This window comes from Coturnix japonica, chromosome 7, assembly GCF_001577835.2.
Source record: "Coturnix japonica isolate 7356 chromosome 7, Coturnix japonica 2.1, whole genome shotgun sequence".
NCBI lineage: Eukaryota > Metazoa > Chordata > Aves > Galliformes > Phasianidae > Coturnix > Coturnix japonica.
In genome coordinates this window covers 10386840-10414459 of record NC_029522.1, presented here as the reverse complement: position 1 = coordinate 10414459, position 27620 = coordinate 10386840, and the positions used below count along the sequence as shown (strand labels likewise).

Sequence of the window (27620 nt, the reverse complement as noted above, 5' to 3'; positions counted from 1 at the left end):
GCACAGAATTTGACCTAATAACAAACTGAATTCAAGGTGCACTCATATCCTGAAAATTCATTAATATCTTTTAAATGAAAAACAGCAGAAATAATGTAAAGTCTCAGAAATAAAGCATTATCAATTTTTATACAAAATAGGAATTGAGAACAGCACTAGAAATTCAAAAAACTTTTGAACTTCTTTCTTATTTCCAGTACTGGAGCATCACAAGTTCTCCCAGGTACCCAACTCCTAATCACAAACAAACCTGGATACTCAAGACTGTATATGTGCTTCTCCCTTCTCATTTCATCTTTTATTAGAATGGGTGAGTACTTGTACTTGAACATATGCTGCAACTGTTTCCTTCCCAGCCCTGAACTATTTCTGGAAGGATGGAAGGACAGAAGTTGCATCTTAAATAAACATTAAGAAGATATCAGCGTGGAAAAATTATCAAACTCTCCTACTGATTTTTTTCCTTCTGTAAAGAATGGTTTGTTTGTGTAAGGGCATGCATTTCCATCCCCTCCTAACTTCCCAGTCTGCTGGAAATATTACCTCCCTGTGAATATGATCTCAATAACAACCTCAACATAAAACTACAACTGCATATTGAACACGTGGTATAGTATAACCATCTAAATTTTTGAAATGATTACTACTTTAAGTACAAAGCATAACGAACTGCAGAAAGCAAGTCTTACAAAGGCTGAATGCATCCATTAGGAGCATAAACACTTAATAGAGTACATTCTAGAAGTTTTACAGTCACTTGTCGGGCCAGTTCTCTAAACCTGTTCATTACAGGATTAAACAAGTGCAACAGTCGAGACAAAACGTCATCAGCATTAACTACAACCTTCAGCCAATATCATTTTACTGCCAATTTGCTCCATGCTATATTTATTCCACATGCACATTCATAATTATTACAGCAACTCTTAATTTACTTTTATTTTTTAAATATCCTTGGTTTCAGATTAAACTTACCTGTCCATTCTTTTTTGGAGGCTGCAGAGTACACAGTGTCCTTTAAGGAAAGATCTAACTACCTGAAATTCACAGACTGAGCCCAGAGCTAGCCTAGCCAGATAACAAAAACATCTGGGACCCCTTCTGCTCCATGCATTCAGATGAAACTGTTCTGTTTAATAGAATTCACCTACAGGTACAACATATTTAAAAAACACACGGTATTTCTAAGTTCACTTTAAGCTAAAATAGCAGTACATACCCAATATATACAAAGAGAGAGCAGGCTTACCTGGCTATGGTTAATGGCTGCATGGTTACCATGAAAAGGAGAGTGCCTTTCTTTATCTCGATGATGCCTACTGCTATGTTTGCTTCTCTGCAACTGTTGACGCAATTTTGCAATCTAATTAAGAAAAAAATCACATTAGATTTCACCAGATATATTCCACTACACAGAGTTTAATTTATTCTAACACCTAGGTAAGATTTTTTACTACTACAACTTTCATAATTATTGGTAGCACAAAATTAGGCTCAGGTTCTTAACAAAACTAACATGTTATTTACTATTTCAACTCAATCCCACAACATGGCCCAGGAGATTTAATGAAAGCACTTGAAATATATAAAGCAGTTACGCCACTGCTGGATTTCTTCATCTGACAAAGAATGTTACCTGAAAACAATAGGCTTCCTCTCTTCAGCTTAAATAGTCCTACATTTCTACTAGAAATCAGTATCACAAGAATAGATAAAATTTACTTTCTATCAAGCTCAACGATTCCATAATAAAGCAGTGCAATATTCACACCTTCCTGAAAAATTAAGTTAACAGTGCATGCCAGCAACAAACTTAATCCAAATGTATCTCAAACAATAGCACTCCTGACCTCCTTGAGTTGTTCTGTGCTGCCCCATGAAGCTGAACGTTTGTGGGAGCTTCTCTTCTTTTCCAAATATTCTTCAGCCCAGGCACTTTCAGTCTGCAGCAAGAAGATTACAAGATCATTTTTGTATGTTTATGTACATAACTGCTATTTGCTGGAAGAATATACGTAGAAAAGTTATGAGAGAACAGTTGTTAAAATTTGCTAGGTTTCAAGCTGTGGGAAAAAATCTGTCACTGACTGGAAGCCTTTATGATAAGTACAATACGAACATGCGGAGTGAAACTATTTACAAGCTCTCAGGCCCACTCCATTGCAGGAATATATGCTAGTTTCCTTCCTACTTTACTGAAAATTGCTAAGGTGGTATTAACAGCCAGAAGTACCACAAGCTGTGATAAAGCTCTGAAGGACCAGTAGCAATCAGTGCAACATGTGGGTGTTATTTCCCACACAGATGCTGACCTTGTTACTTCTGATGCATCAGCAAGATTAGTTTAAAAGTTGGGAAAGCCCACACCAGTATATCTTCAAAATCATTTTCCAGATAAGAAGACTGAGAAAAAGGCAGGCACCTTTATTGAGCACCAGTACAGTGACTGCAAAGAAGGGAATTCATTACTATCTCAAAGACCTTCAGGTTCATAGTTGTCTCATGTCAAACAGAAACCAACCAACTTAATACCAAGCTACTTTCACTAAATCAACAAAGCCATCTACATTTAATAAAGAAAGATGCAAACATACAGCAATGAAAAGCCTTAACATCATCCACAACAGTTGCTTTTGTTTGAGATGAACAGCTTGCAAGCTAACCTTACCCCGTCTATTCTGAGAACACAAACTTGCAAGGGCTTTGAAGTCGTAGTACTAATCCCTAATTTGCAGGGAAAACAGAGGTCTAACTCCAAACATACTGGTTACGATACCCATCAATTCAGTTATGGTATGAGTGTCACATACATGAATGAAACCTCCACCATCAGTAATTTTTCATCTTCACCATTCCACCTCAAAAACTAACCAGGCTGAATCTGAATAACGAAGTTAGTACAGTTGCTTGGAAATTCCTACTTCACAGCAAAGTTAGAAACCATGTTTTTAAGAAATCCCTCATCTCCACCATAAGATCATCCTTTCAGTCTTTTATATTCCACAAACACTTTCAAACTTCAGAAACTAAACAATTAAAATAGAACCACTGATAAACCACATTTATGAACTCATCATGCTAGCCACAGTGCCCATCTAGCCAATTCCCAAATGTAAATCAGGAGTGTCAGCCTATCCTCTAGTTCCCGGAACAATTAGTTCTGGCCAACTCTTGTTACCCTTGTCTACAGGAATCTTACTAACATTCTAATCAGTCTTTGCATTTAGTTTACATTGGATACTTTGGCTTAAGATTCAATGCACTTCATATGTTAATGTCTGACTCATTTTAAAGTGCTAAAGGTCTCTTTCCTGCTCATCTTCAAAACCTGGCTAAAAATATTTTTAGAGCAAAAGTAGAAATAAAAATTGAATGGTTTCCAATTAACTAATAAGATAGAAATATAGTATTATTTTAGTAGATCTCCTACATCTTCCCTGTACTTTGTTTATAATACATATTTCCAAGAAACTTTGGCAAATAGACGTAGAGGGAGATCTCTGGTTCACTAAGCTATTGCTGGTTAGTTATTATTCCCAACATCCTTCTGCCCATTCCAGAATTAGGGAAAGAAATAAGCTTACAGTTTTTCTTTATATTACTATTATTATTATTAACAAATACCAGAACACTTAATATGGTTGTCTTAATTCCAACAACAGAGTTTCAGTTTCCAAGTACTTTTTTAAGAATTCAAAAAATCCAGAACAACTATCTCACATTAAGCTCTATTTTGATATAGCTTTAATTCAAACAATTACAGGCAAAGCCAAACTGGTCTGATTTAAAGGAAAAGACACAGAAGTAAGAAATACCTGTTATAGCAGTATTTAAAACAATACCCACATCTACACATCCTAACCAGAACCTAAGATGCTCAATAATCTTATATACATCAGCCAGTAACATTCTACACATACATAATTCATAATTTGGCTTTTATAGATGGGTTTCACCAAAATAGTTGAAAACGGTGCAGGCTGCTATGTAGACAGTGTCTCTACTTCATCTCTCACATGTTTTGCCAGCTATGACCTACAGGCATCTAGAAAGGTCTTCAAGTCCAAAGTATGTTGCTAATTGCTGCCTCCTCCCAGTCTGCTTCCTGAATGACTTTACTTTCAATGCCATAAACCTGCAGAATCAAGATCCCTCACTTACACAAGCTGAAAACTTTTTATATTGGTCGATCCAATTCATACTCCCTGAAGTTTTGCAGTCTAAACACATTAATCTCACTCGGTGACAATGCTGCTGAAAGACAGTTCCACGAGCAGCATAGTCATATTGTACACATAGAAGTAAGCTATAACTATCAGTTTTTCCCAGATGTGACATTCCTCTTTTGATCAGAACATGAAGGTACTTGCAGTCACTCCTTCACACACAATCTGAAACATAAGAGTTTTGAACTAAGTGTACTGTTTTAAACAGCAATTTCCAAATGCTTGTACACAGGTATATAATTGGGTGCATGCATCCATCTCCTACACACTGACAGCACCGCCTGTGTTACCATGACTCAGACAGTGATGCTAGTCAGAGTTGTAAGTCACACCTAAAAAAGCCACATCAGAAACATGCTGACCCTAAGAAGGTGAAATGAGGAAGACATCAGACTTCCTGAACCTACATACTGGACCCAAGGACATGTTGTAAGTGACACTTCATCCTAACATCACACCTTCAGAGACACAAAATAATGCCACCTAACTTAAATGGTTGCTTTCAAGTGCACTAGGAAAGACTGAAATCCAAAAAGTCTCAGTGCCACACCAACAAAAGGTTTGGACACACAGCTGTATGCCCACATCCCAAACTTTTCTCCTTGTTTGCTACAATTTCAAGAAGAAATGCAAACAGGCCATTATTTCCTTTAGCAGTATACTAACATCAGTCACCATTACATACAGTGGTCACAAGGAAATACACAATTGTATTTCCTTTTACACATAAAAACCCAATCGCAAGATCAGGTGAGGCAGAATTAGAAGGAGAAAAAAAAAAGTATCTAATCTAGCCAAAAAAAACACATACCATGAAAAACCAGCCACAGCTCAAATTAAAATGAAATTAAGCAAAACCAAATGAACTGAATATTGCAAGTACTTTGGCAGTAGCACAGAAATAATTACTTTGAAAAAAGCATTGTCCTAAGAAATCGAGTGTGAAAATAAATAGTTGAGACACCACACAGGTTTGGTTCTGCTGTTTGATGATGTCTTTTAAAAGAGAGGCATAAATAGCAATTTCTTATATATATCATATGCCCTCCTTTATCCTCCCCCTCTTAGTATGATTTGCTTACCCTACAAGCCCAGTCTTTCAATCATTCTTCCCGTACATTTTCTGCACAAAGAAAACCTGGTTTTCAGCTCTCCCTTTTTCACCAGTTTCTATTTCTACTTTACCCAGGTAGACATACTCCACTACAAACCACCTACCTTTTCTACTGAACTAATCATTGGATTGTGCAGACTTTAGCTTTTTGCACTAAATGCCGTAGGTCTTGAAAAAGCCATATGGTAACAACCAACACTGTCAATGTCTTCTGCTCATCATCCAACATGTTCAAATAGAGAGCACGCAAATCTATTACAGCTATATTTCTGTTCTCGTTACCAAACGCAAGGCAGGCTCAGTCTCAAGTATGTCCCAGATGTTGCCAGTTAACCTTCCGACTATCATTCTCTTGTATTCTTTGGAACTGGTGGAGATCCACAGTTCAAACCATGCTCTAGGATTAAGGATTAAGAACTTGGGATATTCGGCTCTTTCTTTCAGTCTAAGACTGGGAAACACACTGCCCAAATACACCCAAAGAACAAGGGAAGAAACACCAATATCTGATGGAAATGCATTCATATGTTTTTGAAAAGTGACTTTAATCACTTTTGTATGGATTAAGATGCCATATAAGGCAATAGCTCCCTACAAGGGGAATGATAAGCATCAAACCCTTGTAATGGAGCATATTTCTACAGATTCCAGAGGTATGAACCACTAAAAATTTGTGTATGATTTGCCAAAATGCTTCCATAGCTTCACACAATTTCATATCACTGTTTTGATGCTTTGCAGTTCAGTTAAACTTGAGCATCAGTCATGCTTCTGTGAAGGAGCTTCTCAATGCGTGTGCTTCTGTGTATACATCCCAGGTGAACATTAAAAGCCTTTTGCAATCAAAGGATCAACTGTCTATCACGGAAAAAGCTACAGTAACTTCTTTGAAGGCACTAGAGAAGCTTTTCTATTATGTTTGGAGACAGACATACATACAAGGAGTCATTTTAAGTTCCTTTGCATAAACTAAGACACAGAAGTATTTAACACCAGTGTATTCCAGAGTCTTGCATGCAGTCAGAACAATGAGAAAACAGATCATACAATCATATACTGGCTTGATTTGGAAGGGACCTTGAGAATCTTCTAGTTCCAACCCCCTGCTGTGGACAGTACCACCACCTACCAGATAGGGGACCAAATCAGGCTGTGCAGGACCCCATGCAACCTGGCCTTGAACACCTCTAGGGATGTGGCATGCTTCTATGGGCAGCCTGTTCCAGAACTTTGCCAACTTGTCAGTGAAAAATAACCCCCGACAACTAATCTAAATCTCCTCTCTTCTAGTTCAAAATCATTCCCCCTTGTCCTATCACTATCTACGCAGGCAAAAATTTGATTTCCCTCCTGCTTATAAGCTGCCTTTAAGTACTGGAAAGCTGCTATCAGGTCTTCCCCATACCTTTTCTCCAAGCTAAACAAGCCCAACTTCCTCAGCAGATGTGCAGTGCACAAATGCCTCTCTGGGATAATAAAGTGAACTCATAAAACGTATCACAGTTCATGGTCTTTTCTTATAGAATGCAAATAATTCAAATGCATCACTGCCAAGGTACAATGTCTGCAACATGAAAGCAAACAGGAGCTAGTGAGCAAGAAAGCCAAAGTTCTTTCTTCTTGCATCTAAAGACTATCTTTACACTTAAGTTCTCTGAAGTAAAACAAATCTGACCTACCTGTGTGGCTTTGTCTCTCATACATGGAACAGCTTGTCCGTGATTATCACGAGGCCACTGTCCAGCAAGGTAAGGAGCAGCAAGCGTATCCAATGAGGAAGTCCGGCGAATAATACTGGAAGGGCTTGATGAAGGTGGCCTTGATTTGTCTGCCAAAGTAATAACATTTGATTAGAAAGCAAGAAACTGCCTTCAAAAAGTTGTATAAAACTAGATGCTACTAGAGCTATGATATTATTCCAGATACAAGTAGAACTGTTCACTTTTCCAAGCTCTGTTCAGTTACAACATGCAGTGAAATGTTTTTCCTTGGAAAATATCCTCATGCCACAAACAATGCATCAATACTCCAGCAACATCAGTTACTCAATCAGAGGTGCAAGATGCATTAAGTGATGAAGGCTTCAATTAAAAATGGCAGGATTTCCTGACACCTGCCAACACCTAACCAAGGAAATATGTGCCAAACTTCCTCAATGTAATGCTTCAAATTAATGCATTAATTCCTTCCCCTGTGCCTACCTGAATTCAAGGGATGTTGTAGCTGAAGTGTTCTATTAACTACCCAAAATACGATACACAGCAGATTTGCAGAGTTATATCTAAACCCCAGTTCCTTTAGTCAGCTTTGATAAGGTAATGATTTACACTTCACAAGATAATCAGCACATTTCCTCCCTTTACACACTGCTTGGTAACTGTATTCACATTTGCCTGGCACTAACTAGACTTTCTGCAACTCTTCTAACATTTTATATGATCACACTGACATCACTCCTCAGAACAATTTAGACACTAACAGGAGCCTCCACTGGAAGAGATTAAAAATAACAAAGATAGGAAGCAAAATGAGGCAGGGGAATATGGCTAAAAGAAATCTGCATCCACCAACAACATTTTAAAGTTGCAGTTAGAGGACCATAAGCCAGTAAGTGTCAACTGTGTACAGAAAGGCTCCTCAAAATAAGAGGTGACATTTACTATATTAAAGAAAATGACAAATAGGAAAGACATAGGCCTCAGGTATACATACATTCTCATGCTATTTGTTCTAGATGTAAAAACCAAATTCAGAAATTGAAATGATATAAGCTTATTATCACACTCTTTACTACCCACAGAATTATACCTGATCCTACAAAAACACAGAGGCCTAAGACAAGTGGCTAAAACACAAAGCAAAGAATATTCAGCAATCAGATGAATGCTTTAGAAGGGCTCTGGAAAAACTCAGTCATACGTCCTCTTTCTGACTATGTCTTTGGACGAGTTCCACACTAAAAGCAGAAATACCACAGCAATTTGTACTCTACACGAATTCATCTATGTGCAAAGGAAGCTGGGCCTGATTACTGTCAGACTGCTAGTCCTCAGATAAAACCACTACCATTATACGTCCAGAATTCAATTTCTGTGCTGTTTCAACGTATTCAAGGTACACAGAGACTAATAAAACCTGTTAGTTACAGAGATACAGTGGTGTGGACAACATTCCCAGAATGCCAGTCTTTTACACAAATTTTAATTATCCTCATACAAACTCTGCATTAGAAACATACATTAAAACCATGAAGCACTATAATTATCCCTAATAACATAAAGCAGTCCAGGAACCTCATCTGTTTTATTATTTCCAATTGCACCAACAAAGATCAAACTCTGTGTACTGAGCCGAGTGCTGAACCGCTCTCAGGGAGTTGCACCAAAGCTCAGTTTTCAAGTTACCACACACTTGAAGATTCCTGTATCAAAGAAAGTTTCTGGCTACCACTACCATTCAGCACACTAAAGAGTCTCTTTCTATCAGAAGATTTCAAAACGATTCCTTTTGTTTGCACCATGGGAGAATGCGGCATGCTAATACAACACCTAAGTCCTTACAAATTGGGTTTGCTTCTCACGTTATATCAAACATGTTATTTCTCTGAGAAATAGCTGCCATATTGCCCTTACTTATTTTTCTTCTGAATTATCATTCTTTCTCTTCAAGAAGCTTCTCTCTTTTCTTTTTTGCCAAGGGGAAACAGAAAGGATGTGAGAAAAAATAATCAGGAAGCATGTGTAGTCGTTCACATCATCTGCAAGGCAACTGCAATAGACAGCTTCACAATCGAAGAAGCAGAAGCTGTTACTGTTCCCCCTCCCCCACCAAAATGGTGAGGATGGGGCAAAACAGCGGGGATGAAAGCTGTTTATTATTTAAGTTCAAGGGAAACTGCATCTTTCAAGCTACAAAACCTATAAATACCATAAATGAAAGGAAAAAGACAATCCCTCAGTGAATTTGGATGTCAGAAGACTGTCTTAATTTAGATAGTAAAGGATAATGGCACACACGTTTACTTCCTTTCCACTGTCACAAACGCCTTGATACAAATTGCCACAGACTACTACTCCACGCTGCTTCAAAACACTTCAATGGAAACACGCAGCGCCTTCATTGCCTTTCCCTCTACAACACTCGAAGCGTTCAGCTGCTATTTTCCCTTGATGTGACCTACATAACAAGAGATCTGCCTCCATAGAGATAACAGTTACAACAGCTGTGGCTGATGAAAAACAATGGGGATGTTTCATCAAACGTACAGTCCTTAAATATTAGATCTGTTCTAATTACCCCAATTAACTCTTTAAACTAATATTTGTGGAAAGCATCAACCCTCCTACCCGTCCCCTACTGCCCTAAATAAACCCGTTTAGAAACAAAGTCTTTCTGCAAGCTGGTTTCCAACAAAGCAAAGTAACAGAATGAGATATAAACAGGACACACACAACACAAATCAGCAAAGTCCACAATGTGGGAAAACACCCAGTAGTTACTGCAGCACTATGGCAAACCACCTATCCATATATCTATCTGGACATCCATCCACAGAACCTCTGAAGGCCATTTAAGCTAAGGCAGCATAACAATGAGACCGGACAGCAAAATAAAACAGGTAGAGATGCTTAGCAATAACCAACTGAATAGCAGGAATGATAATACTGCCTTGGGGTGGGGTCTTCTTAACACAAGTCCCACAGCTACAGTCACACTGATGTCCTTTCTCAGTTGTAGGACTGCACACCTATAAACTGGAGACCTCACAAAGGAACACTGATGCAGAGAGAAGCTTGTTCATGTTGCATCGCAAGCATTCATGAGGCTCAAATGGCACTGAGACACAAAGCATGACCACGTTTCCCCTCTGGAAGGTAGTCTTGGCTATTACCTTCCTAAAGATGTAGAAGAACTACACACTAATTTGCATGAAAACACTTCTAATTCAAACACTCCCTGGCAGCCTCGACCGCAAGAAATCTAAATTACGATGCTGCAAAAAAGGAGTTCACTTTCTGTACACTTATCATTTGTAAACAGCTTACACTAACAAAGAGGCCACCTGATGGTACACAAAGTCTTCTGTACTCTCTTAACCTACACTCACATCTTCTATAACTACAGCAACGTACAGTAATTAATGCTGACAGGTCTGCAGCTATTATTTTGCTTTTCACTGAGTTTTAAAAATAATTCTACAGTGACATTTAAGTGTGATGGAGCTCCTCGTCTTTTCTCTCCAGCCAGGACAAGTTCACATCCAAGCTCTATGACTTCCTGATATCCCATTCTAAGTCTCCTTCACTTCCTTTCACACGAGTAGGCTTTAGGATCTCTTTATCACGTACTATTCTAATTAAAATACAGGGTAGTTTGAGATAAAAATAAAGGGAAGAAAGTCAACAAGGCATTACAGATGCCAAACTCGTTATGTAGAAAAGGAACATGTGCTGGAAGAAAGGGAAAAAAAACCCCACATGACTAACTTCCTCTAACAGAGGTCTGCAGATGAGTAAAGGTGCCTATGCAAGAACTGAACTGCAAGAACTGGAGATGGCAGGATACACCTTGCAGCACAGGAATAAGGCAAAGGAGTCAGTCGTCATGCAGGTGACAGGAACAACAGCGCAGTAACTGAAAAATCAGTATTTATTCATACAGAAGCAGAAGCTAAAGCCCGTGAAATCAGTGCTGGAGACTGCAGGGAGAGAAGATCAGAGAACAAAACATGCTGTGAGAAGATCTAATCTCCTGGCCTTACCTTGGGAGGAAGCAGGAAGAAAAACCCAGGAATGTAGGGAATGTGCCACCAAACCTCCAGCTTATAGTTACCCCAATGTCAATAGCAAATTCAGCTCAGTATTTTGAACGTCTCGTTGCAGTCCTGCTCAGAGTACCTAAGTCTAAAGCAAACAAACCAAGCCAGAAAATACACACCCAGAGAAAGAACCTATTAAACCAACGTTTCTGTACCAACCTAATGTTCCTTATGTATTAAGGAGGATGATAAGAACTCCCAGTTCTAAACTACTCAACTACTTACTAGAAAAGAACAGCTGAAAACCAGGGAGTCGAGCCTAAAGCGCACAAACTGCAGAATCAATACTGAAGTTCAGAAGCAGCTACCATTTGTCTGACCTTAAGGCTCCTTTCAATCCAAAGGAACAGACAAAAACAATAACCCCAAACCACAACGTGGCTGCAGCTATAGGAACAAACAGAAGCCACCAAAAACTGAAAACAAGAAGCAGGAAAATCTGATATTCTGTAGGTTCTGATGTTACCCTATGGTGTCCTGTACAGCTTCACAACTCCAGTCTCAGTTCCACTTCCACGTTCCTGCCCGCCACTACGTTTTCTCAGCTAGATGAGGAAAGTGAATCTGGCTCAGCATACGTCAAGCACTGGACTACATAAGACAAATATTAAGCAGAACGAACCAGCCTCACTTTGCATTTCGGGTGCACACGAGTATGGCTCAGAAATGTACAAAATCAGGTGGCAGAAAGTAAACAGACACCACTCATCAGGCTCTGCACCTCTTGTAAGAAGCCAGGAGCTCTGGAGCACACTGGTGACAAAGTTACCCTGTTTCTTTCTATAAGCCAGTTCTCAGATCTGGTGAAGAAGTTCAGTGAGCAGCGTGGTTTCAGCAGGCCCTGCCTTCCTGACCTGCAGACAGCGCGACTTCTGCACCCTCAGCAGCCTGATGCACTTTTGAACCTGGATGTGAGGAGCGGCTGGGTTGTCCAGCTGCTCGTTTTCCAGGTCAGGAGACTGGGTCTCTGATGAGCACGTCAATAACGTTTCCAGGAAGATGATGATTAATGATTAACTGGAGTCTCCAATGAAGAATACAGACATTCTGAGAATGCAACCTTCAGTAAAGCAAATCCTACCTGCAAAGCTGGAAATCTAAACCAGAAGCTAAATGCCTCTGTGGCACTGCTCTCTACTGCACACCTACTTCCCTGAAATGCGAGTCTAACAGAAGTACATCTGAAAAGAAAGCAAAATAAAGCTAATGCCCACTTCCTTCAAGTACGGTACCAAGTGATCACGATCAGGTAATGCGACAACACCCCTCAGGAGCCAGGATGGGAAATGGACACAGCCCGGCTATGAACGCGATTTTAGATGAAAGAAAAGCACCGAAAGGAAACGCACCCGAACGAAACATCTCGGCACGTCACTCGGTGCCAGGCAATGACCTCACGCAATGGCTGCCGTACCTTCGGTTCCTCGACAGCCCCTCAGGTAACAGCCCGCGCCCCCCCCCCGTTTCTTTAGGTATTGGCCGCCAGGCGCCCGGCGCAGCGCTCACCTTTACAGCCCGGCGAGCCGGGACTCTTCCTCTCCGGGGAGCTCCTGCCTCGCTCCGGGGAGTGCCGCGGGTGCCGGACCCTGCCCGCCGTGTTGCTGCCCTCCGGCAGCGGCGAGGAGCACGGCGACGGCCCGCAGGCGGCCGGCGGGGGCGGCGGGGGGGGAGGCGGCGGCAGCTGGTGCGGCCGCGGGGGGCTGCCCCGAGCCCCGCTCCCACGCGTGGGGCTGCCGCCTGCCCCCGCCGTCTGCGTGGCCGTGCCGGGGCCGCTCCTCCCGCCGGTGGGCGCCGCGCGCGTGGGGCTGATGCTGCGCGATGCGGCCGCCGCACGCGCGAGACCCCCGCCCGGGGCGCCGCCGCCGCCGCTCCTCGTGGGGCTGCCATGTTGCTGCTGCTGCTGCTTCAGCTGGAAGGGCACCGTGGCCCGCATGGGCTGCAGCCGCCCGCTCGCCGCCGCTCCGCCGCCCGCCGCCGCCGCGCCCCCTCCCCCGGGGGAGATGGCGGGGGTCGGGGAGCCGCCGCGCCGCACGCGCTGGTGGGACATGGCCCGACGGCCAAAAGCCGAGAGGACGGAGCGGGGAGCGCGCTGCTCCTGCCGGGGATCGGACGCGTCGTGCAGCCCCGCTCCGCTCCGCCCCGCGCTGCCCTCACGGCCACCCCGCAGCTCGTCCCGCAGCTCCGCGCGCTGCCCAACGCGTCGCCGTGCGCCTCATCAACAATAGCGCCCGGCCGCCCGCCCCGCCCCGCCCTGCACCGCCCATTGCTCCCATTGGGGCGGGGCGGCTCGGCTCGCGCAGTTACGGGCCGCCCATTGGACGCGGGGCGCGATGCGCGGTGCGGAGCGGCCGGGCCTGCGCGGGGAGCGGGACGGGACCGCGCTTAAAGCGACACGCGGCCCCGCGTCAAACCGGCACGTGCCGCCGGGATTCGGCTGCGGGCGGCACCGGGCGGAGCGGCACCAACGGGCCGCGACGGGAGAAGCCGCTGCGTGCGGAGCGCGGGACCGACAGCGGGAGCTCGGCCCGGGGCGGCCGCACGGCGGCGGGAGGCTGCCAGCGCGGCGATGGGGAGGGCGAGGGCTCAGAGACGGCTCATCCAATCGCCTCGCCACCGGCTGAGCGCCGCTGGTGTGTGGGTAATATCCAGGCAGACTTGGCTCTCCTTCCCCTTAATCGCTGTGTTTACTGCTCTTCGACAGATTCTTTGTGTCTTCCACTCGGTATTTTAAAGGTAGCGGTGGCTGCGCGCATCCTCTGAGCCTGGTGTGTCCTTCGGAGACGAGAAGCAGCTTTGTGTCAGGCTGCTGCTCACGTGCGAGGCGAGTGGCATCAGCTCCTGCAGGCCACGAAGGAATGAATCCATCCGGTCCTGGGTGACACGGGAGGACGGTCCTGAACCAAATGCCAAATTGTTGTCGGTACTGCTCTGTGAGACACGTGCTGCAGTCGAGCACCATTGCCATGATACAAAAGGCACGGCAACAGATGACGTGCTGCTCTTCCTTGGGCAGGTGGTTTATTTCTCCTCTCTCTGATGCTGTTTCTGATTGAAGCCCCCCTTCACTGAGTAGCCCCATCCGCCCTTGCAGAACTCCATTGGCGTAGCTGACACTTGAAAAGCAAGCTGGTGCACGCAGGCCCTTTGTAACAGTGCTTGGGCACAGGTCTACTTCAAGCTTTGGAAGAGGCAGTCAGTTTTTACAATGGGAAACCAGACTTGCATAAGGAAACAGGGCTGATGTGTTACTGGAGAAGGCTGGTATGAAGCTAGTCAGCTCTTGTGCACTGGAGTAATTAAACTTCATTCAAAGCTCACAGTGCTTGCTCACAGGCCATGTAATGGTGATGCAGACTCCACAATAGCAGATGGGTCAGCCAAAGCTGGTCTCACAGCTGTGTTCAGTGTTGAGAACTGTCCTGGGCTACCCTTAAAAGTGGCTGTCAGGGAGAGGCCAGAACCTGGCAGTGCACCATCCCTGCTGTACCCCTTCTAACAGCACGAGTGACTTGAGTCACCTTATAAACAGCAAATATAGGGCCGCTCACAGTCCTCTTGTAGCCATCACAAGTGCTGCTAGTACAATGTGCCTAAGTATCATAATCCCAAGTAGCCATTTAATTAGGGAAACATCTAGGATGCAGTGCTTGCCTCCCTAGGAGCAGCTGAGGCAGGGAGCAGGCAGTAGAGGTGAACTAATCTCTTAACTTCCCCAGCAACTCCATGCACATACTGACAAAGAGAATCCAAGCTTCACAATGCTCCTCAGGTAAATGCCTGCAAGGTGGGAATACAGCAGCTGGAGTGCCTGCAGAAGTAACCAGGACCTGGCTGCTGCTGCTGCTTTGTCTGCAGCCCAGGGCACCCCAGGGGAGCTGAAGCAGGTTAACCTATGTATGCTTTGCTTTGCTGTTGCAATTTTCAATCAATAGCAAAAAATGTACTCCTGTTTGCTGTTCTTCTTGCTGTGACATCACCCACTGCCAGTGCAGCTGCTCAGCAGGTTTTCACTCCTTGAGTTATTTATCCTCTCCAGAAATAATGGAGTTGTTTGGATGTGACATGCCATGAGGATATTTTTAAGGCATAACAAACTCTAATTCCTGTCACTGTTTCAAAGAAGCCAAAAATGAAAGGTATTGATACATATTTTTTTTTGTATGATGCACTTTTTCGATCCAAGTCACAATATTGGTGACAATTACAGCACCTCCTGTAGTCTTGTCACACTACAAACAAGGCACTGCCATGCACAGTTCTGTATAACGTAAAGCATTTACTTATGCTGCTCCTCAGCAGCTGCATTGCTTTGTGTTCATTAGATGAACGTTCAACATGTAAAATCGTGTACTCAGACCTAATCAAACTGTGTGTGCTTCATGCATTCGTTTGCCTAAACTAACGAATGTGTTGCAACAGGATCTTACTCCTACACCCTATGGAAATAAAAGAAACAACAAAAGCAGTATTATGAATTACTTGCGAGTAGCTTAGAAACACTGTTCTTAACAACACAAAATTCAAAGTAATGCCCCCTGCACTGGTTTGAACCCAAACCACCCCCCTCCTGGCAGTGCCCATCTCCCCACAGCTGGGTTTGTTCCAGCTGTCACGCTGCTTCCCACATTCTGACCTGCTGGATGGTGCCCAGGCCATCTCCGCTCCACACATTTCATACAGCTTTCATGCAGCACCTGCAGGCTGTGCATTCGTCCCATCAGTGGCTCTTACCCTGTCTTTAACACCTAACAGGATGGTGCCAACAGGGATGCAAATAAAAAACAAATGAAAATGATTGTCACAAAGGCTGCGAGCCTTCTTCCATCATCTCCCAAACCAGCCCTTTCACCAGTCAAACAAGGGCCAGAGAGATATAACTAACTTCATAAGCCCCAGTCCCAATATACTCACTACAAAGGCAACTAATACTTAAGGAACCTCATGTCCTGAGGGCTAAAGGTTGATAAGTAGAATCACTCACTGTTCATAATAATGTATGTGAAAAATGTACTGTTAAAAATATCGGTAATGAGCAAAACTGATGGAAAACGAATGCACTCCAAGTAGCTTCAAATGTGTTCTTGTCTTATTTTGAAATTAAATAAACGCAAAGCAGCACACATAAAGGAGCGCTCTTCTGCCTATAATTGCTATAGCTACAGTAGTTGCAAGTAATGTTGAGGGTTGAAAGATTAAAGACTCCAGGAGTCTAATCTAAACAGTAAATTATGCCCCAGGGTATTTTGCTGCATTTCCCATCTCTCTCCTGCAGAGTGGGTTAGCTTTGTTTGTCTGAGTGTTCAACAGCAATGGGGGAAAAAGACATTTTAAGGTAGGACAAATATAATGGAATTTGCTGCTCACAAAGCCTTTAAGATCCCACTTAATACTGCAGAATATTTGTGGGGGATCTGGGAAGGCAGGCAGATTGAAAATAAGGTATTAAGATTAAAACAATAAAAACAACAGATGGGGACTGGGACATAAGTCAAGCCTCATGTAGTAAGTAAAAGGCAACTCAAAGCAAAATACACTCTTGCCACATGTTATGAGGTTACAGTCGTTAAGGAAAGCGATATGGTGAGGCGTCAATCCCTTGGTGACATTAAGATAGCATGTTGCACATAACTCCTGCCTTCCATCAACAAAGATTTCCTTCCTTTTAGGTGGTAGTTCTTCAAAAAGTATGTTCCAAAACGTTATTTATACCACAGAGTCACAAAGCTTGTATTATAATACAAAGTGTGCATTTGCATAGAGAGGTACTTCTAGTCCATAGGCAGAATAACGCATATGAACTGTAGAAGAAAACTCTTGGCCTAAGAATATCGAACACTGCTCTCAGAAGCCACAGATACAATTTCTGTACTGTGAGTATAATGGAACCGTGTTACTGTTAGTAAAATATTTATCTCAGCTGTCAAAATTATCAGTTAACTAGATAAATGGAAACGTTTCAGTAATGGATGTTCTGTGACCATATTACAGAGTGATAAACATCCTGCATATGTGATTAATGGGCACAGATCTATAAATGCTATCCACTTAAGAGAACCTAGAAGAAAGAAAGGTTCTTCTCATTCATGCCTACAAACTTGTTTTGCTTTATAACATTTATAAAAGCTCAAAAAGTTGTGAAAAGCATTCTAGCATGGCTTACTGGCTCACTGAGGAGAGATGAAATAAGATGACTTCTCTTTCCACATACATATAGTAACCTTGCTGTCAAACTAGTTTAATTTACTTTAGCAGAGTGTATGATGGGGTAGGGAGATGAGACTCTGAATTAGGAAAATACCAGAGAGCAAGGATCAAGTAGTGCTCTGAAGCCTCCTTTCATCCAGCCCTGAGGAGTATGGGAGCTTTTAATTAGCCTGGTCACATCTATCAGTTTGTCTCTGTTGTACTATCCCATCCTCATGCATCACACCTTGCATTCAGTCTGACTTTGCCTCAAGGACAGCAAGAGAGAAAACGTGGTATTTCAGAAGATGAGTATAAAACAAAGCTAGATAAAGCTCCAAGACCCAGTGCAGCTAGTAGCCCCTCATCCAACACGCAGCCAAATCACACAAGCTCCATATAAGGTTTGTGTGCTCATTCTAAAAATGTGCTTGGGCTGTGATGAGCTGCCTTAGGAAGATGCTATCCTTCTCGTCAGGAACTGAAATACATCTAGATCTGTTGTTTCCAGACTTTTTCCTTATTTGCACCCTTGAATTTTGCCCCATGCTCCGGGGATCCCCATCTAGAAATGATGCTTACTCAGATGCTGCCTAGTAAATAGAGACATGCTTTCCATAGTCATCTTCCATGGCCCCCTCCCTACAAACAGGGCTGCCCCAGAGCCTACCAGGTACATTAACGCAGAGGCAGCCACTTAGGAGCACATTCGTGCATCTCTCCCAGACTTTCTCTGTTATACTGGAATCTGAAGAGAGGAACATTCTCTGACACAAAAGTAGAAGGCCTAAGAGTACCATTTGAATTCCAGAAATTAAAACATTTCAGCTGATTTAAAGGAGAATGACAACCTTTTGGACTAACATGAAAAGGTGATTTTTATACACATACAAATATTTCGTTATGCTGGAGTTTTCCCATCTGTGTAAAATTAACCTTCTTATCCAATAGAATGCGCTTTGTATCATGCAAGAGAGCAGATGTCTATAATCTCTTACACACAGAGAATTTACATAACATCAGAATTAGCAAGAAGTAAGTGGGGAGGGGGAACCCGAATGGAAACAAGTGAAAGACTGATGTGGCTGTGTTCCACAAAGCATGTTCAGCAGCTGCATCGCTGCTCTGGAACAAAGGGGAATATAATTATTGTTGTTTTACTTTCATTTCCCAGCAGCAAAGCAAAAGCTGAATGAAAGTGGTTATTTTTGCAGGAGAGAGCTGACTCAAGTGTGCACACGAGGTCCCGCAGGGAAATCTCTGAGGAGACTATTTCTTAGCACTGAATAGCTCACACACCCAGTAAAAAATGTATCAGTAAAATTCACCAGCAACACGTTGTTATTGCAGAGCTGACTCAAGGGTTCTCAGATGCCCGGAGGGTAAGACTCAGCCACACCTGCTGGGTTAGGGCAGGACTTGGCTGCTCTCGCTGTCTGCAAGGCGTGATAATTGCTTAAGGGGGGGGGGGGTACATCTACTGCTTTTCACACAGCTGCCCCACACTCAGGCTCCCAGCCTTCCTTAGGAGCAACAGCCCATCCTTCCAGGGCACTAGCAAAGGTAAAACAGGCACAAAGAATTCCTGTTTTTGCAGATGATCAGCATCCCCCCTGACTTGCTGTAGTGCCGCCACCAGCATCTCACTTGTGCCAGGAGGAGAGCTGCCACCCAGGGCGAGGCAGCAGGGAAGGGGCTTCCCTGCAGTAGGAAACGAGCTGAGTGTTCTTCCCAGCATATGAGAGCTCCAGGTGGCCCCGGCCTACAATGACTCTTCCTGACTACCGCCTGATGGGAAAGTGTCAATTTCTTGGAGCTCAACCTGAGAGGACTTAAGACAGCTCAAGCTCCCATTGCTGTCACTGAGACATCTGGATAAAAAAAGAGCTCTGTGAGCCTGTCCTTAAAGCTTTAAATGTAGGTAATAAAATCTGGTTTGCTAGCCTCTCTTTTCCTGTGATCTGGGATTGCTTAGTTACCTTGAGCCAAGAGCAAGCCACTGCATGCAAGCAGAGTGCTGTCTTTCAAGGAGGGACCTTCTCCTTGTCAATAACTGTTCTAATCTCCTAATCCTTTTGATGCAGAAACCCCCCAGGGAGCTGCAGATCCAGCCTGGAACACCGTGGGAGGCTGAGGCTGCTTCCTGCTCCCAGGAGAGGTGAAGCTTGTAATGGTCCCTCCCTATAGCCAGGGGTTTCTGAATTCATTTGTGATGCTGTATTGATTTGCAGTATAGGCAGGTGTTCAACCCATGTGCTACTTGCCTCAGTTCGCTGCTTCATCCTTATGATGGTAAGAAAGCTATTCATGCTGCCTCTTTCATTTGCATTTTGGAGGTAGTCCTCTGGCCAAAGAAGTGTCAAACTTGCAACACCGTCTCATTTGCTTGTAAAAATCATTATCGCTGTGGGTACAGAAAAATAATTTGACAAGAATTAAGTCAAGAAATGTAAACACCAAAGCAACTGAGGTGCAGGATGGGCCCCACCGACCTGCATGTAACATTAAGAGCTAAAGCCAGTGAGGTCTCACCTTAAAGTGACCAAGCACCAAGGCTGTAAGGTGCAAGATGCCTGTTGAAGCACTCTGAAACGTACACAAATGCTATTTAGTTGCCAGTGCAAGCATCTTAACTGCTGACCAGTGAGAATAAGTGAAAGAGCAAGCAGAGGCACTGCGTTAGCATAGCAAAGGCAAGCTTTGATTATTTCACAGTTATCTGATAACAGTGCAAAGTACCATCTGTCATGTGCCCGAGGTATGTCAAGGTCTTGTTCAGCTCTCAGTAATGAAGAAGTTCCTTATCCTTCCACCAACAGAACAGAACTGCAACAGATCTATGTTCACTCTTGGAAGTGTGTCTTATTACCCACAGCCATGAAAAACCCATGAAAGACTATGCTTTTTGTCATTAATATGATCTTTAATAAATGGAATAATGCACCATTTTACAGCAAGCCTTTTCTTTTAGACCTAAAGAATAGCCTTTTAAATGTTCTTATCCAATGTCTCTGTATTAATACAATCTCTTTATTTAGGTTTATATATAACAAAGCAATTCTTACAAGTATTCATAGAAAACTCTGTAGTGGCTTTAACAATGTCAGCTTTCATAGTGGCATCCACAGATGATTAAAAAACAAAAATTAGCTTTTATTTCATACTCACACTGTTCCATGAAACACAACTTATACAGCATAGCAAGGGTACTGGGCAGCTTATACAAAAGAAATAACTGAAAGCAATTATTTATAAATTCATACATGATATTTACTCAATCATTTGAGAGAAAAAACAAACAAACAAACAAAAATACCCGTTAACAAAAGGGTTCTGATGAGACTCCATATTCTAGGGTTTCTCCCCCTCTCCCCCAGAAAAGCTCGCTCAGAAATCAATGCTCTCCTTACTATAGTCTGTCATAAGGAATGTGTCAGATTCACATATCCTTATTTCAGCTTCTACAGAAGACCAAACCCTAGAAATTGGTTTTTGCTGTGTTCATTTTCCTCTGCATTTGGGGGAAAAATAATCAACAGCGATTATAAAGTATGATTCCAGCTTATATAAATGTGAATAGAGCACACTTTCCTCTAGAGACAAAAAGCAGACAAGAAACATTACAGACAAACCTTTTTAAATACATTTCAACACTGTGAAAGAGAGGAGTCACAAAAATCAAGAAATTCAAAAGCGACTAATGAAAGTCAGCAACAATATGGACTTGCCTGTTTCTTTGTGTTCCTTCGACCTAAAGATTACAGAAACATCTATTATTTTCTTTCCATGTGAATGAACAAGATGGAAGTGTGATACTTCATGATACAGTTCTGAAGCACAAAAGAAAAAAAGTGAATCAAGTGCTCTAGAAATATAAACCTCACGCTTTTTTGCTCTTTTAAAAAGTAGTGAATGAGTTACAAAAATTAACTTTGGGGATATCTACAAACCAGTAAATTATAAAGGCAGTTATTTTTGCTTTAAAATAGTTACCAGGCAAGATCTGTGGTCCTGACAGATGTAATCTATCTGCAGAAGCAGAGCTTTGAAGAAATCCTTCCTTGCTGTGACAGTGGGGGGTGACATGCGCACTGTAGTTAACCAACCCAATGAACTGCAACTTCACACAGTTAGTAGGGCTTTTAAAGCAATCTGACTACTACACTATATATTAGCATAACTCCAATGAGCTCTTGATGTTATGCACATATGTAATTAAACTACAGTGAAATAAATAGAATTGCTCATAAAAAGTAATTCCATATTTCCATACATGCTGTAAACAGCCACTAAATCAGACCTGCATTAAGCCCGGATGAACATCAAAGGACTTTGGTGTGAATGAGGATTTATCTGGAAACCTCGCAACGCCCCTCCCTCTGGTATAGTCCCATTTCTCAACAATAACCAAGCTGAGCTGGTACTGACCCAGTGTGGAGGCCTGAACCAAGTCACCAGCTAGCAGCCCTCAGAATACCAGCGCCAGCTCTTCTTTGCTCCTAACTAATGGCAGACACCTCTTTGATTTCAACAGCACCTGGCTCAAGCACCAGCTTGTTTGAGACATCCATGTTTGTGATACGTTGACTTCCCCAGTTAAGTTTGTGCCTAACTGGACTCCCATTTTGATTCAGAGCGCCTCAATCTCTTCTGCAGATGAGGAAGTTCCAAGACCAGTTTCAGTCAGCACAAAATAAACCTCAAAATGAGAAATCTGATTTCTTACTATTTCACATCTAAACTGAACATAATTAGGGGAAAAGAATAAATAAGAAAAATAAAACAGTTGTATGTCTACAGCTTGAGTTTTTCTATGACAACCCAGAAGCCTAAAATGCAATTGGATTAAATGGCTTAAACCTTGCCCCCATATTCAAAGGGTTACTACACACTTAACCTCAGCAGCTACTGCATAAAAAAAGCCTTGTAAAAATTATAATGGATTAAAAATGTTGAGGGTTTTCGTATTGTTTTTGTTTTTTGTTTTCCAACTTGAAAGGAGGAACCTTAAATCAGTGACAAAGTGACAAGTACGTCATGGGGGATCGCACACTTCTGGGTTATGTCACAGGCTGAGCCCAATTTTATTATAAAGATGATTTAAGAATTGTATCTAAAAAAGAATGCTATACTTGCTACCAGTGCTACCATCTGATGCTGTAACTCGCAGAACTTAATCCTGAAATTTCTGCATGACATACATATGCATCCCAATACATACAGAGTTTACATAAAAATATATATATTTGGCTCCACTGCAATAGATTTTTCTTTGAAGAAAGGAATAAATTTGAACAAAAATTAAGAGAGTACATTAAAAAAAACAAAAGTGAGGTTAAATATACTGACCTGGCAAAATGCATAGTGGGAGACCAGAGAGAAAAGTTCAAATAATGCAATTTATGCAAAATACAAAGTCATCCACTCTATAACCCAACTTTCATAGACTAATCAAACCTACTTCAATCTTCTTTAGTAAGCTGCTCCAAATTTCATATACATTAGGTCATGCACATACTACCATACTAGATAATTATTATTTTTATGACTTAAGAAAACCCTCATTTTCAGCATTGAGAACTTCATCATTTTCATGTAAGTAAAAACTACAGTATGATGCAATTTTCCCCATATTAACTGCAATGTGAATTTAAAAAAAAATATCCTTAATTAGGCCGTAACTTTCCATTATTGTGTTTCAGTGTTAGAATGGCTATGATCTTTTGAATATATTTTTAATGAAAGAAAAATATCACCTGAACATTGACTCAGTAATATTATATTAGTGGACTTCTGTTGCTGTTTTAAACACCTACGAATTCTTCAGGGGTATCATAAAAGCAACGTATAGGGTGATTGAACACTGAAATTATGGCATATACTCATACATTGTATACGATCGTTTTCTACATAGCAATTCATTACTGCTAAATTTTGCCCAGTAATCCACTCCATACAAATACAGAACATCCTTATTTTCATTTCTGAGGCAAGCAGAATTAATGAATTATTTTTAAGAAAGTTGACAGATGGGAAAATACACACTTTATAAGCAGATTTATAAGGCTTTTTGTTTGCTTTTTCCAGAAACCTGACAGCATCCATCTTGCATTGCCTTTTGTACCCTGTACTGAAAAAAAATAGTCTATCTTGACTGCCTATGGAAATGAGATTGTTTTCTAAATGGAAACAAGACTGGCATGAATTGTGGTAAGAAAGCACAATATAGAAAAAATATTCTTTGTTTCAGAGAACATTCTAAAGATGATGATATTAACTGGTCTTCTTTTAAATTAGGAATTTCTTTATCTTTCAGCTGTGTAAGTTAAGTGCATCTCAGAGTTACAAGAAGGACATGATAACTTCAGCACATGAAACTATCAAGCTTCATAAGCAAAGTCAGGGTAATATTTCAGATAACCTTACTTGCAAATTTCCAATTTAGTAGAGCCTACAGTTGACAATACTTGCATGTCTGTTCAAATGGTTAGAATTCACATTCTAAAAACCATGTAATGTTGGTGAGGAAACATAGGAAACAGAAAGAGACATTGCGTTAACCTAACTAACTCATTTAATTTCTACTAGCATGTCATTTTTTAAAAAAAACAATAAGCTTTTGGATTTTGGTTATATATACAAACATCACAAATGTTTGCTGTAATATTTTACTTGAATTATACATTATAAATTACCTTACAAATATTCTACTGTTGCCTATTTGACAGTGGCACAACTCATAGGTATTTACACTATCATTCTTTTTTTTTCACTTTGTTCTACTTTTAACTTGTCTGCAATATACAACAAGATGTTGATAAAATATTATCAACTTTCATCATTACCCTAAAACAAACAAACAAACAGAACTATTTCTGTCCCTTGATCGCAGTACATTTACCACTTATCCACGTGTCTGATCTGTAGAATTCTCTCTTATGTGTATTCTATTTGGTTAAGGATGATTCTCCAGGACATGAGATGAAATTCAGTATCATTTAATTTACAGAGAAAGTATTCTGTGGAGACTGGATTATGCACTGTGAGTAAAAAAATAAAATAAAATAGGGCATTAATAAAATAAGCACTAAAAACAAACAATCTGATCTCATCTAGCTGTGCAGAATCACAGTATTTTGTTGTGCACTTAAGAGTCTGTTTTGACTGACCTTTACAAATAAATACCTTTTCCCTATGCAATCTACAGGATATTTTGTGATAAAGTACACATTTTTGTCATGCTACACATTATATTTATCCATGGTAGGTTACAAATCCAATACCTTTTACTAATTAAAATGCATCCCCAAAAGGTTCTCCAGGAAGTGACAAAAAAAGATAAAGGAAATGATATTTTCATGCATGCTTTAAAAATGTTCAACAAAAACTGCACAAGAATCTTCATCTGGTATCAAAATTATTTTCATTGCATCAAGCATAACAGAAGTTGGGTTCCTTACAAAGGACTGATCTGAAAAGAAAGGCTGGAATATCACAGCAAATCTGTTTTAGCAGAAAGAACTAGTCGGAGTAAATAACTTTTCTTTCCCCAGAGTCTGTCAAGTTAGATAAGTGTCCTAAATAGCTTTTCAGCCCACATTCTGAAATGCTGATGGATTATACATGTAAGGCAAACCAGAAAGTCATTGGAAAATGAGTGAAGAGGCTTCATTAAGCACGACAGACCAATCATCACAAGACAACATACTGTACATCAAATGCAGACTTGAAGAAGTCCAAAAGAGATGAAAAACGTGGCCAACACTATGAACAGAATGCCAAAAATTCTGATTGAGGTCTTGAAACCCAGCTGAGCAACTGGCAAGTTTTCAACATCTGGGATGCAAGATCGTAGCAGATGGGAAGCTGGGGAGTGCATTAAAAGTAAAACCAGTGAAAGGCCGTATTTTCTGATGAGGGAAAGTATAACTATGTATTTATACATCAGGATAATAGAACTGCACCTCAGAGTTATTATTTAAGCTGGTGCTTAAACAGCACAGGGAGCCCAAACTATACCTCATAACCTGTACTTCTACAACTACACTGAATGAAAAATTTGGATTTAGAGTCATCTCTTGGAGATACCTACAAAAATGTAAGAAACATTTAGTAAACATTAAAGAATAAATTCATAAAGCACAAGCAAGGGTTTGAGAAATAGCAAGAATCAGATGTGTCAAAGTATATATTATACTAGTTATGTCAGATGTATAAAACAGAGTTGGCAACTTTACCTCATGGGGAAAAAAACCCACAATAGCAAGGAAACAAACAAGCTTGAAAGCAGAGAGCATCTGGTTCTGACTGCCAGAAGAAGACAGGTTGGGAGAGGCAAGTGTCTGCTGCCAGTAGCCTACCATAGGAGTTTGGCAGGATGGCTGCATAGTATTTATTGTATTTTATTTTTTGAACATTACCAGTTTCCCAAGGTAAAATTGACCTCATTACCAAAGACTGACATGTGTTACACACACACAAATATATATATTTAATTTAAACAGTTTTTACTGAAGTGTTTTCCATCAGAGTCTCAGGTGGATGGATAATTCTCAAGTGAAAGGAAGGCCTGACCAGTAAGGAAATTAGTTTTCTTCCAGTAGACAGTAAAAATGATTACTCTACGATAAAGTAAGATGTATATAAGATGATGAGAAAAATAATCTCAACACATATTAGATTCACATTCACTGAAACTAAAATCAATGTGTGGAGTGTTACATACAAACTGAAAGAAGTATTTAACCAGAAAAAAGCCAGCCTTCCCCCCCAAACACTCATACCCATGAATTTTAAAAGCATGCAGTTGATTTTACCGAGATGAATGAAGAGCTTTGAAAACCTGAGGGGAAGGAGAGTTTCAGCTCAGCAACAGCAACCAGTCAGGATGCACCCACCCTGCGCAGGTCATCAGGCTGATTCTACTCAGACTGTCAGGACAGATTTGTGCCAAATAAGATTAATATCTTTTCCTCTTTGTTAACAAAATATGTTCGCAACCTACCTTCACTAGAGCTCTTAAGTATGACTGTTACTTAGATTTCTGTTTGAGTTGCATTTTTCAATGTACACTATTAGTGATCTAAGCAAGGTTTTACATAAATACAAAGGGTAGAACTGCACACAAAATAAAGTACAAAAATGGCTGACATTGTTTCCTTACATTTGTTCAACAACTGGTTACTCAGAACTTGACGGGCTGGCATCTACCACCATTAAGGAAACTCACTTCAGTTGAGAAGGGTCAAAGGAAGGGTACTGAACTCAATTTTTGTTCCTTTTTAAAAGCCCTTTCAAACTGGGGAAAGTTCATACGTTGTCACCTCAGAGCACGATGTGATACAGGCAGCAGCTTTGAGCTGGCTATGGTGTGCAAAGTTAATTGTCACAACTGACTGACTGCTCAACTGTCAGGGAAAACATAACAAAGACAAAAACAGGAACGTGGCATTTTTAGAAACACTTCTCAATAAAGCATACTGTGAACTATAGACTATTGCACATTTCAACATGACACAAGAAAAATGGAGGGGCAAAAGAGAATACACTTTGTAACATAGAAATATACAGACTAGCTTGTGCACAGAAATCAAAACATGGTTACAAGACACCACCGCAGTCAAACCTGTCTTATAGTCTGCTTGTGATCTTAGTGACCTTAAGAAACTGGTCCAAACTGATTATCAGCAATACCTTTTTTTGTTTTTTTTTTAAAAAAATATTTTGAGACCACATTTTTGATACACATATATATATTCCGTGGTCAAAACAGACAGACTTAACTTCAGCGATACTAAATAAAAGTGCAAAAACGTTCAAAAAAATAAATCAAAATAAAAAAATATGGAAGCATAAGCTAAAAATTTTCTGCATAGCTGAAATCTATTTAAAGCGAGTCCTTGATAGGGGTTGCTGACAGGAGGAGAAAGCAGTTTTTTAAAATGTCTTCTGTATGTTTGTTTCAAATAATGAAAAAACAAAACAAAACAAAACCAACAGAAAGGTCATTTGTCGGCTTTTAAAGTATTTCACAGGCAGTTCACTCCTGCGTCCTTAGATACCATTGTGGTGGCAGTGCCTCCTTCTGCAAGGTAAACGGCAGTGCTGGATTTGGAGTGCACTGCCCGGTCACCGCTGTTATTGTTGACCTCGCAGTGCAGCGGCTCAGTGGAGATGACCCATGTCGAAGGACGCCATCGCTTCAGTGAGTAAGGAGTTTTCACACGTTTCTTGATCTTTTCTCCTGAGCCCGATTTGCCATCCTGTGAGGAGTCACCTA

The 27620-nt window shown here is 41.3% G+C and overlaps 2 protein-coding genes and 1 long non-coding RNA gene across 4 annotated transcripts in view; 1 reads left to right on the top strand and 2 right to left on the bottom strand.

Moving 5' to 3' along the window:
* Window positions 1–13389, bottom strand: part of FAM117B (family with sequence similarity 117 member B) — a 27771-nt gene extending 14382 nt beyond the window's left edge. The window contains exons 1-4 of the mRNA XM_015868191.2: window positions 12665–13389; window positions 7020–7168; window positions 1851–1943; window positions 1250–1363 (exon numbers count right to left, since the gene is read on the bottom strand). Coding sequence (XP_015723677.1) covers window positions 1250–1363; window positions 1851–1943; window positions 7020–7168; window positions 12665–13205 — 897 coding nt within the window. The 5' untranslated portion in view covers window positions 13206–13389. The remainder of the gene's footprint in view (window positions 1–1249; window positions 1364–1850; window positions 1944–7019; window positions 7169–12664) is intronic.
* Window positions 12069–23941, top strand: LOC107316548. Its single transcript, XR_001556422.2, has 2 exons — window positions 12069–12597; window positions 13860–23941. It is a non-coding gene; the product is annotated as an uncharacterized LOC107316548 (long non-coding RNA).
* Window positions 20244–27620, bottom strand: part of BMPR2 (bone morphogenetic protein receptor type 2) — a 100294-nt gene continuing 92917 nt past the window's right edge. Inside the window, exon 13 of one of the 2 annotated variants that reach the window (XM_015868188.2) lies at window positions 20244–27620. In XM_015868188.2, the coding sequence (XP_015723674.1) occupies window positions 27370–27620 (251 nt within the window). In that variant the 3' untranslated portion in view covers window positions 20244–27369. The other variant, XM_015868190.2, reaches the window with a different exon arrangement.